General features: G+C 39.1%; 3 protein-coding genes across 4 annotated transcripts; 1 reads left to right on the top strand and 2 right to left on the bottom strand.

The window, feature by feature from the left end:
• Positions 1-317: 317 nt before the first annotated feature.
• LOC137716473 (peptidyl-prolyl cis-trans isomerase FKBP16-1, chloroplastic) lies at positions 318-2,539 on the bottom strand. The gene is made up of 8 exons (XM_068455933.1): positions 2,379-2,539; positions 1,870-2,055; positions 1,695-1,729; positions 1,236-1,329; positions 1,065-1,125; positions 929-974; positions 689-759; positions 318-570 (listed from the first exon to the last, which is right to left on the bottom strand). Exons 1-8 carry the CDS (start codon positions 2,438-2,440, stop codon positions 493-495), a joined length of 633 nt encoding a protein of 210 aa, XP_068312034.1. The 5' UTR covers positions 2,441-2,539; the 3' UTR covers positions 318-492.
• An 802-nt stretch (positions 2,540-3,341) lies between these two features.
• LOC137715209 (heat shock protein 90-2-like) lies at positions 3,342-6,412 on the top strand. The gene is made up of 3 exons (XM_068454454.1): positions 3,342-3,553; positions 4,023-4,164; positions 4,255-6,412. Exons 1-3 carry the CDS (start codon positions 3,431-3,433, stop codon positions 6,087-6,089), a joined length of 2,100 nt encoding a protein of 699 aa, XP_068310555.1. The 5' UTR covers positions 3,342-3,430; the 3' UTR covers positions 6,090-6,412.
• Positions 6,413-7,316: 904 nt separating this feature from the next.
• Positions 7,317-10,949, bottom strand: LOC137715233 (calcineurin B-like protein 3). 2 transcript variants are annotated; one of them, XM_068454484.1, is made up of 10 exons: positions 10,708-10,949; positions 9,718-9,825; positions 9,466-9,620; positions 9,252-9,334; positions 9,022-9,093; positions 8,761-8,869; positions 8,576-8,628; positions 8,382-8,462; positions 8,130-8,242; positions 7,317-7,719 (listed from the first exon to the last, which is right to left on the bottom strand). In XM_068454484.1, the coding sequence occupies exons 3-10, from the start codon at positions 9,587-9,589 to the stop codon at positions 7,662-7,664; spliced, it is 693 nt and encodes a 230-aa protein (XP_068310585.1). In that variant the 5' UTR covers positions 9,590-9,620; positions 9,718-9,825; positions 10,708-10,949; the 3' UTR covers positions 7,317-7,661. The 2 variants fall into 2 exon arrangements, with proteins under 2 accessions (XP_068310585.1, XP_068310584.1); XM_068454483.1 differs by having other exon boundaries at positions 9,718-9,820.

Here is a 10,949-nt window from a genome sequence, read left to right as displayed (position 1 = left end):
AGTCCCTAGCATGCCACGTCTTCAATTAACGGAGGACATCAAATAGTCATAAGACACAAACTGATATGATTTCAAAACTTCGTGTTTAACATGAGAAAGTGATATTCACGCCTTGAATGGATAAATGATATAAATTAAAGCTTTCTGCAAACAACTTAAAGCCCAAAATCTGGTTTTTCATGTACAACCCTTTTGTTAAGGTTGCTTAGCATCATTGCTTTCGTACTCAATGTTCGTTGATACATGTGAGTCTCACTGCGAATCCAACATACATCAACAGCTAACATGAGCGAAGGGGGACGGAGAATCTCTAGCAGCATATGAAAATATTGCAGTAATCCATCTAGAATCAGTTCACAAATACAAGAATGTGCACAATGAAAGTACATTATCTGCATTAATCTGGTAAGATCATGAAAAATGATGTGTGTTCAGTGCATTTTCGGGATCAAATGTGCGTCCCAATAACTAAATCCTTCTGGTGAAAAAAACTCATAGTACTTTCAAGAGCTGCACCTCGAATATCAGAGGCTCGTTTACATGCGACAAGAGGCTACGCCGAGGGCCAAACTGCAACCAACAGGCAACAACGACATGTTTATAAACGAATGAAGCGCCTAAAACGAGAGCGAAAAGAATCCACTCAACAACAAAGTTGGGGAAATGAATCATGACAGATAAGCTTTACCTCTTCCGGGATTGGTTTTAAGTTCTCGTTTGTGTATCCCACGGAAGGAGGTATCAGAGCTCTCCTCTTTCCTGAAATGCAAGCTTTCAGAATGTGAGTACTTTTTTACAAGTTCAAGCAAGCGATAGTGAGAATCAAGGGAGGATATCTGGTTAAAAATCGCGATGTTGAACGGAAAGAGTGAAAAAACAGCATATAAGTAGATATTGCAGTTGTTAAAATTATAGCCTTAGAACGTACCTCCAGTTTTCATGCCAACCAGAACCTCCTTCAAGCCTTCAATAATCTGAATAAGCAATTACGTACTACGTTAATGGCATGGTCGTCGAACAGAAGGCTTCAAGTCTCGACATGTTACATTGAAACAAGAATTAACCTGTTTTTCATCCAAAGGAAGTATAACCGGTGCGCTTTCTCCACTGAATTGATCAACAGTGCTACACAAAAAACACATTTCCGTTCAGAAAAGTTGAAGACTGAAGACCGAAGTATGATGTACGAAAACAAAACAGAAGATGTTGCATTTTTGACAGAATTTAGTATTTACCTATGAACAAAATATCCGTTTGTGCGCCTGCATACGTAGTTAATTTCAACCAAATCTCCCTCACGGGCTACTGGTCCTTGGCCTTCAACAATCTCTACAAAAAAGAAACCCGGGATTAGTGTTGACTTCAGGAACGAAAAAAACTAATTACATAGCTGCAACATTCCCATTTGCTTGGACAAGTATGACATTTTATCTTAGAGAATACGACTCGAATCCATGTATTGCGTTTCAACATTCCAATTTGCTTGGACAATGTATGACATTTTTTCCTAAGAGAATGCGGATTCAGAGCTTCGAAATACGGAAAATTGATAAGGTTGAATGGTCATTGAACATCTTATTCATGGGTAAGAAGACATCAATGAAACCGCTCGCCTTGTACGCCTCAACATACCAAATAACCCAAAACCATTCCTGAGCAGATGTTTTACTACATGAATTCTGCAGAATATGTACCTTGAATCCTCACGCCGCTGGGAAGCTTTACGGTCCTGAGTGCTTCAATTTCCAAACAACAATCGCATATGAGACATAATTTTCGAATAAGAAGCTCAACATAACCTTTGGCTCCCAAGTTGGATCTACATTTCAAGTACAAATCGAGAACCAAAGACCGAGAAACAAAATTTACCGAATGATTTCAGGCTCCTTCATCTCTGGCATTGGCGCAGCAAAAACAGGATTTGAGAATAGAACTGGGCAGAATCCAATGTACTGCAAAAACAGCCTTCTTGGTAATCTTTTCGCCGTTGATGAGTGAACTTGTTCATGCAAGTTCTTAGCCACATTGTTCTTAGATTGATCTTTCTCAACATAACTGGTTTAAGCACACAAAATTGAAACCAAAATATCAATTGCCAGATGACATAAAATTTGAACACGGCAAACTTCTAGATTCTAATTAAACTCCAATCATATGTGTGACATAAAATTTAATTTTCTAACTAGCATCTACAAGTATCATGACCATATTTTCAACGTGTTACAATATCAGTATTTCAAGTCAATCATACATTATCACGTGAAAAAAGTTAAAAACACATGACAATACGTGAATGACTTGAGATATGACCGCATTGACATCACATTGTAGGTAAGTTTCTCGCCAGAAACCAATATACGAGTATGACAAGAATTTACCTTAGTGTTTTTCTGGGAGCCGATGGGAGCTGAAGTAGGGTTTGGAATGAGAGAGCTTCCATTTGCCAGTTGAAGAATTTGGGGATAGATGGATAAACTGGGACCTCAAAGGTGGGAGGCTTGAGAGAACAGGGAGGATTTTTTTTGCTACTGTGTATTGATGTCCATAGAAAACAAGATGGACCGTTCTTTTGGAGCCATAGAAGAAGTCGGTATAGTGTGAAGTTTTGACTCCAAGTCAACTCAAAAAAAAATATTGTAAAAAATATCAACCATTACTTTCAAAAAGGCAAAAAGAAAATTAGTCATACTTTATGATCCATGTTGATTGATTTGCAAATGAAAGTATTTTAATTTAGTGGTATTTTCTTTGTTAATGTTAAACGTTCAAATCCGAAGATGTAATTTTATTGACAACGAGGCATAAGTCCGAAAGAAAAAGAAAAATTACATAAAAATAGCATGAGACCTGAAACTCTAGTTATATCTATAACTAACAATCGACGACAAATGAGCTTACTTAAAAAAGATTGAATCCAAACTATACGACAAGTGATAACAACCCAAGTGAGCTAAATTATTGATGTCAACAATAAAATTGTTATCAAAATAAAATATCTCAAATTTTACAAAATCAACTTTGACATAGAAAAGCTCGACAATTCAATACTAAACTTCTTGGTAAGTTTCGGATTCAAACTTCCCGTTTTCCTCCTTGATTCTCTTATTGGGCCTAATTTTTATTTTCTTTTTGTTGCAAAATATCAACACAAAGGCCCAAAACTCTCTCCTTCGAACAGTCCAAACCGACACGTGGCACCACAGCGCAGGTGTTCCCCACGCGTACGCGAACCAACCCCGAAAATTCCTGTTAAAAAATAGATCCAATTAATTAGCAAAAAATAGCAATCGAAGGATCTAGAAACCCTAATGAAGTCTCCTATATAAGCCCTCGCCTCCCTTACTCTTTCAGAAGTAACTACCTCCTCTGCTCCCTTTGCGACGTCGTCTCTACAACCTAGATCTTCGGAAAACCCTATCGCGCAAGATCAATGGCAGAGGCTGAGACGTTTGCCTTCCAGGCCGAGATCAACCAGCTTCTGAGTTTGATCATCAACACCTTCTACAGCAACAAGGAGATCTTTCTCCGTGAGCTCATCAGCAATGCCTCTGATGTGAGTCTTCTTATCCTCTTTGCTTTCGATTTCGATGTTTTTGTAGGGTTTCTTGTATGAATTCTGTTTGCCTTTGATTAGAGATCTGCACATGTTGATTTTGATGTTAAAGTTTCTCGTTTTGCTCTGTAATCGTTGATTTTGTTCTACTCAATCGACAGTTATTGATGAAATACTGTAGCTTATCTGATTAAGGGTGTCCAGGTTTTAATTAACGATATGGTTTTGACTAATTATGGGATTATCTAGTTCATCCTTAAGATCAATTATTAATTTCAATTGGATGTAAATTTAATCTTGGTGTGTTTATATGTTACTGGGTTTTACACAAGTAATTGTTTTTATTGTAAAGTTGCAGATGCTTTTCGAAATCGATGTTGAAATTTATGCAAGTAGTACACGGTCTTCTTTTGTTGAGACGGATGGAACTGGTATTCGTTGTACTTACTTGCTTATGTTATGTATGCAGGCCCTTGATAAGATCAGATTCGAGAGCTTGACTGACAAGAGCAAGCTCGATGGTCAGCCGGAGCTCTTCATTCATATCATCCCTGACAAAGCCAACAACACATTGACCATTATTGACAGTGGTATTGGGATGACCAAAGCTGGTACGTTGATTCGGCTATTCAATTTGTTATTTGATTTTAATCCAGTTGGGAATTTTTACTTATGGTTTTAATTTTAATTTGTATTGTTAGATTTGGTGAACAACCTCGGTACCATTGCTAGGTCTGGCACCAAGGAATTCATGGAAGCCTTATCTGCTGGTGCTGATGTTAGCATGATCGGTCAGTTTGGTGTTGGGTTCTACTCTGCATACCTTGTTGCCGATAAGGTCATTGTTACCGCCAAGCACAATGACGATGAGCAGTATGTGTGGGAGTCGCAGGCTGGAGGCTCATTCACTGTGACCAGGGACACCACTGGTGAGGTTCTCGGCAGGGGTACAAAAATTACCCTTCACCTTAAGGAAGACCAGCTTGAGTACCTTGAGGAGCGCCGCCTCAAGGATTTGATCAAGAAGCACTCTGAGTTCATCAGCTACCCAATCTCACTCTGGATTGAGAAGACCACAGAGAAGGAGATTTCTGATGACGAGGATGAGGAAGAGAAGAAAGAAGAGGAGGGAAAGGTTGAGGAAGTCGACGAAGAGAAAGAAAAGGAAGAGAAGAAAAAGAAGAAGATCCAGGAGATTTCTCATGAATGGTCGTTGGTTAACAAGCAGAAGCCTATCTGGATGAGGAAGCCAGAGGAGATCACCAAGGAAGAGTACTCCGCATTCTACAAGAGTCTCACCAATGACTGGGAGGAGCATCTTTCTGTGAAGCACTTTTCAGTTGAGGGTCAGCTTGAGTTCAAGGCCATCCTCTTTGTTCCCAAGAGGGCTCCATTCGATCTGTTTGACACCAGGAAGAAGCCCAACAACATCAAGCTCTATGTGCGCCGTGTCTTTATCATGGACAACTGTGAGGAGTTGATGCCCGAATACCTTGGCTTTGTTAAGGGTATTGTCGACTCTGAGGATCTTCCTCTTAACATCTCAAGAGAGATGTTGCAGCAGAACAAGATCTTGAAGGTCATCCGCAAGAACTTGGTTAAGAAGTGCATTGAGATGTTCCAGGAAATTGCTGAGAACAAGGAGGACTACAACAAGTTCTACGAGTCATTCTCCAAGAACCTTAAGCTCGGAATCCATGAAGACTCCCAGAACAAGACCAAGCTTGCTGAGTTGTTGAGATACCACTCCACCAAGAGCGGAGAGGAGATGACCAGCCTGAAGGACTATGTCACAAGGATGAAGGAGGGCCAGCAAGACATCTACTATATTACTGGTGAGAGCAAGAAGGCTGTCGAGAACTCTCCATTCCTCGAGAAGCTGAAGAAGAAGGGATTTGAGGTTCTCTTCATGGTTGATGCCATTGATGAGTATGCTATTGGTCAGCTCAAGGAGTTTGAGGGCAAGAAGCTTGTCTCAGCCACCAAAGAAGGTTTGAAGCTTGACGAGAGTGAAGACGAGGCCAAGAAGAAGGAAGAGCTCAAGGAGAAGTTTGAGGGACTCTGCAAGGTCGTCAAGGATGTCTTGGGCGACAGAGTCGAGAAGGTGGTTGTGTCTGACCGTGTGGTCGATTCTCCCTGCTGTTTGGTGACCGGCGAGTATGGCTGGACTGCTAACATGGAAAGAATCATGAAGGCTCAGGCTTTGAGGGAGAACAGCATGGCTGGATACATGTCTTCCAAGAAGACCATGGAGATCAACCCAGAGAACCCAATCATGGAGGAGCTTAGGAAGAGGTCTGATGCAGACAAGAACGACAAGTCGGTGAAGGACCTTGTCCTCCTCCTGTTTGAGACTGCTCTTCTCACCTCCGGGTTCAGCCTCGACGACCCCAACACCTTCGGCAACAGGATCCACAGGATGTTGAAGCTCGGACTGAGCATTGATGATGATGCCGTTGAGGGCGATGCTGAGATGCCACCATTGGAGGACGCTGATGCCGATGCAGAGGGCAGCAAGATGGAGGAAGTCGATTAAGTGTCGGAGTGTTTCAAGTTTGAAGTTTTAACCCCACCCGCCCAACCAGCAGTAGTTTATTTTTACCCCACCTTGTTAAGGTGGATATTTTCTTTTTAACTTTTCTAGTTGTAAGTTTGGATATTTTGGATGGTAGCTACTGTTTGGTATTCGGATCTTTATAATGAATGCGTTTTGGAACAATTCTCTCTTGGGGATCTCTTGTTCATTCTTTTGCTTGGGTTTTCTTACTTTTTAATTCTGAATTTATGTATGGCATATTTTTGGATGGTTTTCTTAATTTGGAAACCCTTAATTATGTTCTTCTGTTTTCTTACAAATTATTGAGAAAGACTTGTATGAACCTTTTCACATGGGTTTTCCTGGAGTAAAAGATGAATGAGGAGTTCTGGGATCTGCGGTTTCATGGGGGGCAGATTGGGGAGAAATGTGTAGCACTAGAATTTTGTTCTACCACCGTTTTCGTTTTGCCTTCTTGTTTAATGGGAAGTTGATATCTTGTTGGGTTCGCTGCTGCTGGATCTAACAATAATTTGGGTTGAGTTAGGTATGTTTATTAATTAATAGGACAGTTTTCCTTCTTTAATAGGAGGTCGTTGAGTTCAAATTTTGTGATTGACAAATATGAGCGTGATAATATGGTAGTTAACTTTAAATATCAGTTGCGAATGTGAATTTAGATTAAGTATGGTGATGTATTCAACTCTAAGTTTGTGATTTTATCTCCAATTCAATTGTTGATTGTCCCCACAAGATAACAATTTTCACGATTAATTTGCTTGAAACGTCTTGTCAAAGCTTGTAGTAGTTAAGTTTAAATTTCACGTGTAGTATGATAGATTTCATTCTAACTATCGGTTGTGAATATGAATTTACATTAAATATGGCAGTGTATTCAACGCTAAGTTTGTTAATCTTATGTCCAATCGAATCTTTGATTGTCCCCATTAAAATAAGATAACAATTTTTTTTGATTGATTTACCAAAAATATCCTGTCAAAATGCGTAGCAATTAAGTTCAAATTTCACTTTTCGTAACCTAGATTAGTGCGAGGCAGCTCTGGCAGTCTACAGTGTTGGCATCAAATCGGGAACCAATTCTGTCATCGGGCACCAACTGTACATAACGGTTGTTAGCACGTAACGGTTTGACTGTCACACTCGAACATTTCTCAAAGAGTGACAACTTTGTTGTCTTCTTTCAATTTCAACATCAAAAGCAAAGTATGAATAGCTAATTGCAAGATCGGAAAGAACTTGCATTCTTCTATCTTTCAAGTCCCAAAATCATACTAATGTAGCAGTCTTTGCCTACAATTCAAATTCAGTCTCATAAGAAGCCGAAATCTTAAGCCACATTATACTTAAAAGGCATCTTAAGTCCTCGTCGAGCATAAAACACACACAGCCGAAAAATATTTCAAAAGAAACAACGAATATGACGGTGTAAAATTTTCTACTAGGCCCTTTTACACAAGTGCGAGCCCCTCCCATTCTTCGGAAACTCGCAAACCACACCAAGTGAATCAAAGAATGATGTCTCTTGGAGCTTAAAAACGGAAATTTTCCACTTCAGGTGTCGTCCACTTGAGAGTGAAATACAAAGCTCGGGAATGTTGTGGTGATGTCCCTGCCCAAGACACAAAACACATGATGGTCGGTAAGTGTATAACAACATGTAGTCGAATCTGTCACAATGCGTTCAATTAAATCTTGAATTTAGTACTTGTAAAGATCTAGAAATATATTCACTTTAATGTTTTTCGTTGGCAATGGTCGCTTACTGGATGTTCGTCAAGGGTGAATCAGATTCAAAACCAAAGCAGATATCCTAGATATATCTTGAGCCCCGTGGCTATAAAAGTACACGAAACTACCAATGCTGATTTAAAAAACCGTGATGTTTCAAAATCTTTTCCACAAGACTTATCTTGTCGGTGTATGGCAGGAAAAATTTATCTTGTGGCATATAAAGTAGGGTAATTTGTAAGAACAATGTCTCGTGGGTCAACTGTAATCAAAATCATATCTGAAACTTACTTGAGGTATTGGAGCGTCATATTTTTAAGAAGGGATGGATGCCGCAAAACAAGGCTTCTCCACTCTTCCTTGTCGATCCTCCCATCATGTTTTGTATCAGCTTCCTCAAAGGTCTGAAACGCATAGTTAAAGAACAAGAAGAGCAAAAACCAAATCTACTTCAGTAACATACCAGGCACTCCTCCGTGCAACAAATATATCCAGGAAAATCATACCAAAACATCAAACACTAAAGTTGGGTTGAGAAAGCACCTTATCAATTATGCTCTCTATCACATCATCTGAAAGATTCATGCCTGATTCTGCGAGGGTAGCCACAACCATTTGTTTCACCTAGAAACAGATATACAAATAAGAATAAGTGAACTGTTTGAAAGAAACAGATAGAAACTCGATAAATAAATTGGGAGATACACAAGAGTTTACTCGGAAAATAAAATTATTACCTCCTGCCTTTCGATGAAGCCTTGCTGTTTAAGGTCATATAACTGAAAAGAAACTGGAATTTGAAATTTTGAAAGTTAGTATTAAAGGAAACAAAAAATGATACAAGACAGCGTTGAAACATATTAGAATTGAGCGTTGAAAAATTAAATGGCAGCATGAAATAAATTAACTAAAGAAAACGTACACCCAATCTTATCGTCAATTGGGGCATTGGGATGAAAGACAGAGAGAGCTCGAGCAAACTCTTCAAAACCTAGTATTCCATTGTGCTTTGTGTCAAACAAGTCAAAAACCTGCAATAAAAAGCAATAATAAGTAACAGCTTATCCAAGCCACTTAAGACTTGGCAAATGCCTTATGATGCACATCTGGTGGAACAGATAATCAAGATGATGAAATTAAAGAAAAGAATATAACAAAATGTGATGAAGACGTAATATCTCACAGAAAAACGTACACGATCTGCAAACAAGCTCTCTTTCTTGTTTGTCTTGAACAATGCCAGTTGAAATTCCTCCTACACCATGGCATAAAAGAACAACTTGAGAAAAAAGAATACAAGAATGCATGGAATAGAGAAAAGTAAACTTATGTTAATGTGAAGTACCAAAATACAATTCTAACTCAGTGTGAATGTGAAAAGCATTGCCTAATAAACAGAAAGATTATGCGAACCTTGTTAATCAACCCGTCATCAATCACTGCACTGCTGATCTTCTTAAATAGCTCATAGAGTGCCTCTATTTCACTCACACTGACTGCATTTAATAAGGAACAATAATTTTCAGTAGAATGAGAATCGATTGTTTAGATCTAGAATTAACATTGTGGGTCTTTAGATAGACGCATTAAATTAGAAATTGCTAATTTCATGGGTGAAATGGCATACACACGGTCTCCCTTGCTAGAATTTCAGGGTCTTCTAAGCCTCTCGATTGTTTGTACAAGTCAAGATCACAGCACCTCAGCAGGGAAGCACATACATGCCTTAACCCGTCTATGCACTGCAACATGATATTTTCTGCAGATCAAAACACTCCATACCTGGTTCACATGATAAAAGGAAAACCAAAACATGAGACTACCTTTAAGTATTTCTATAGAAGATAGGATTCTAAAGCATGTAAATAACAGAACAAACCTTTTAACCATTTCCTGCTTCTTCTAACTCACGGCCCGAACCCCAAGATCTGTTAAATTTGGCGCAGCCAAAGCTATATCTGATGTGAAGCCAGTGGTAGTAGCTGAACTCAAACAAGTAGAAGATAGATTAAAACCATCTCATTCACAAGTTTTCCGCTGCTAAAGCCCAAAAACAAGGGTAAACACACAATTACTAAACAAGGGAATGTATATGATTCGACCAACGAAAACTTTCTAGCATCAAGAAGAACAGTCCTATACACAAATCCAATCCTAATTTAAAATTTATACAATTTTCCATCGTAAAAGGAGCAAAACCTCCATGATATACGCATCCTACAGTATAACTTACACTACCTGCCTCAGCTAAAAACAATCTTCTATTTCCATATACCACAATGTTTTTGGAGTCTTAACATCTAACAGGATTTGAATAGAAACAAACATGCCGATTTTTTCTACCGATTACAACCCACATAGTTAAACAAAATTTCATTTTAGACCATGAAATTGAAACAACAATTATGAATCTTTTTTTCCCAGCTCACCGAACTCACACCCAAATTGGCGTTTTGATTGTTTTCGAAACACATGACTGAGAAACAATCCGATAAGAACACACATCCGAAAGCGAAGACGAATAAATGTACGAAATTTCGCACTAAATTTCAGCTTAGAAATCACGGAAAGTGGCTCCTGAATCCGCAATTCGTTTCCATAACCACTCACACATCGATAAATCAAAATATTCACAGCAATGAACAGAAACATATGTAATTAAGCTCGCAATCCTCGAATCCGAATCCGAGATCAAACGCAACAAACCAAAGCCAATTGAAAGACACAAAATTTAAACAGCAGGAGCTCAGCGATCTGTTTGGCGCCCGAGAAAATCAGAGAAAAAAAATTGAAAACAGATTCGGAGAATTGAAGAACAAGTAAAGATTCGATATTTGGAGAATTATATTAAAAGAGATGGAAACTTTACTTTGAGAGAGAGGGGGGAAGGCGTCGCGGTGGCTGAGAAAGCTGTGCGGCGGAGAAGGCGGTGGCTTGCGATCTCCGTGCAACTCGCGGTGGTTGTAGCGAAAGAGGAGTAACAAATGTTAATATGATAGAGAGAAGAAGAGGACGAAGAAGAAGAGCACGAGTTGGAGTTGTTTAGAAGGTTTTTTATGATGTGGAAATTTATCGAACGACGGCGTTTGATGGCGATCAAATCTTCTCCGT

Source organism: Pyrus communis, chromosome 14 (assembly GCF_963583255.1).
Source record: "Pyrus communis chromosome 14, drPyrComm1.1, whole genome shotgun sequence".
In the NCBI taxonomy this organism is placed as follows: domain Eukaryota; kingdom Viridiplantae; phylum Streptophyta; class Magnoliopsida; order Rosales; family Rosaceae; genus Pyrus; species Pyrus communis.
The sequence above is the reverse complement of the archived record's forward strand: the minus strand, read 5'-3'. Positions and strand labels throughout refer to the sequence as shown.

What these genes read in the sequence shown, in the direction of transcription:
- LOC137716473 (XM_068455933.1), bottom strand. Translation starts at nt 2,440, where the DNA reads ATGGAAGCTCTCTCATTCCAAACCCTACTTCAGCTCCCATCGGCTCCC. An exon ending in GCTCCCAGAAAAACACTAAG is followed by an intron (nt 2,056 to 2,378) that starts GTAAATTCTTGT and finishes TGCTTAAACCAG; the next exon opens with TTATGTTGAGAAAGATCAAT. An exon ending in AACGGATATTTTGTTCATAG is followed by an intron (nt 1,126 to 1,235) that starts GTAAATACTAAA and finishes TTTTTTGTGTAG; the next exon opens with CACTGTTGATCAATTCAGTG.
- LOC137715209 (XM_068454454.1), top strand. Translation starts at nt 3,431, where the DNA reads ATGGCAGAGGCTGAGACGTTTGCCTTCCAGGCCGAGATCAACCAGCTT. An exon ending in TCATCAGCAATGCCTCTGAT is followed by an intron (nt 3,554 to 4,022) that starts GTGAGTCTTCTT and finishes TTATGTATGCAG; the next exon opens with GCCCTTGATAAGATCAGATT. An exon ending in TATTGGGATGACCAAAGCTG is followed by an intron (nt 4,165 to 4,254) that starts GTACGTTGATTC and finishes TTGTATTGTTAG; the next exon opens with ATTTGGTGAACAACCTCGGT.
- LOC137715233 (XM_068454484.1), bottom strand. Translation starts at nt 9,589, where the DNA reads ATGTTGCAGTGCATAGACGGGTTAAGGCATGTATGTGCTTCCCTGCTG. An exon ending in CAGATCGTGTACGTTTTTCT is followed by an intron (nt 8,870 to 9,021) that starts GTGAGATATTAC and finishes TTTTTATTGCAG; the next exon opens with GTTTTTGACTTGTTTGACAC. An exon ending in AATTGACGATAAGATTGGGT is followed by an intron (nt 8,629 to 8,760) that starts GTACGTTTTCTT and finishes TTCAAATTCCAG; the next exon opens with TTTCTTTTCAGTTATATGAC.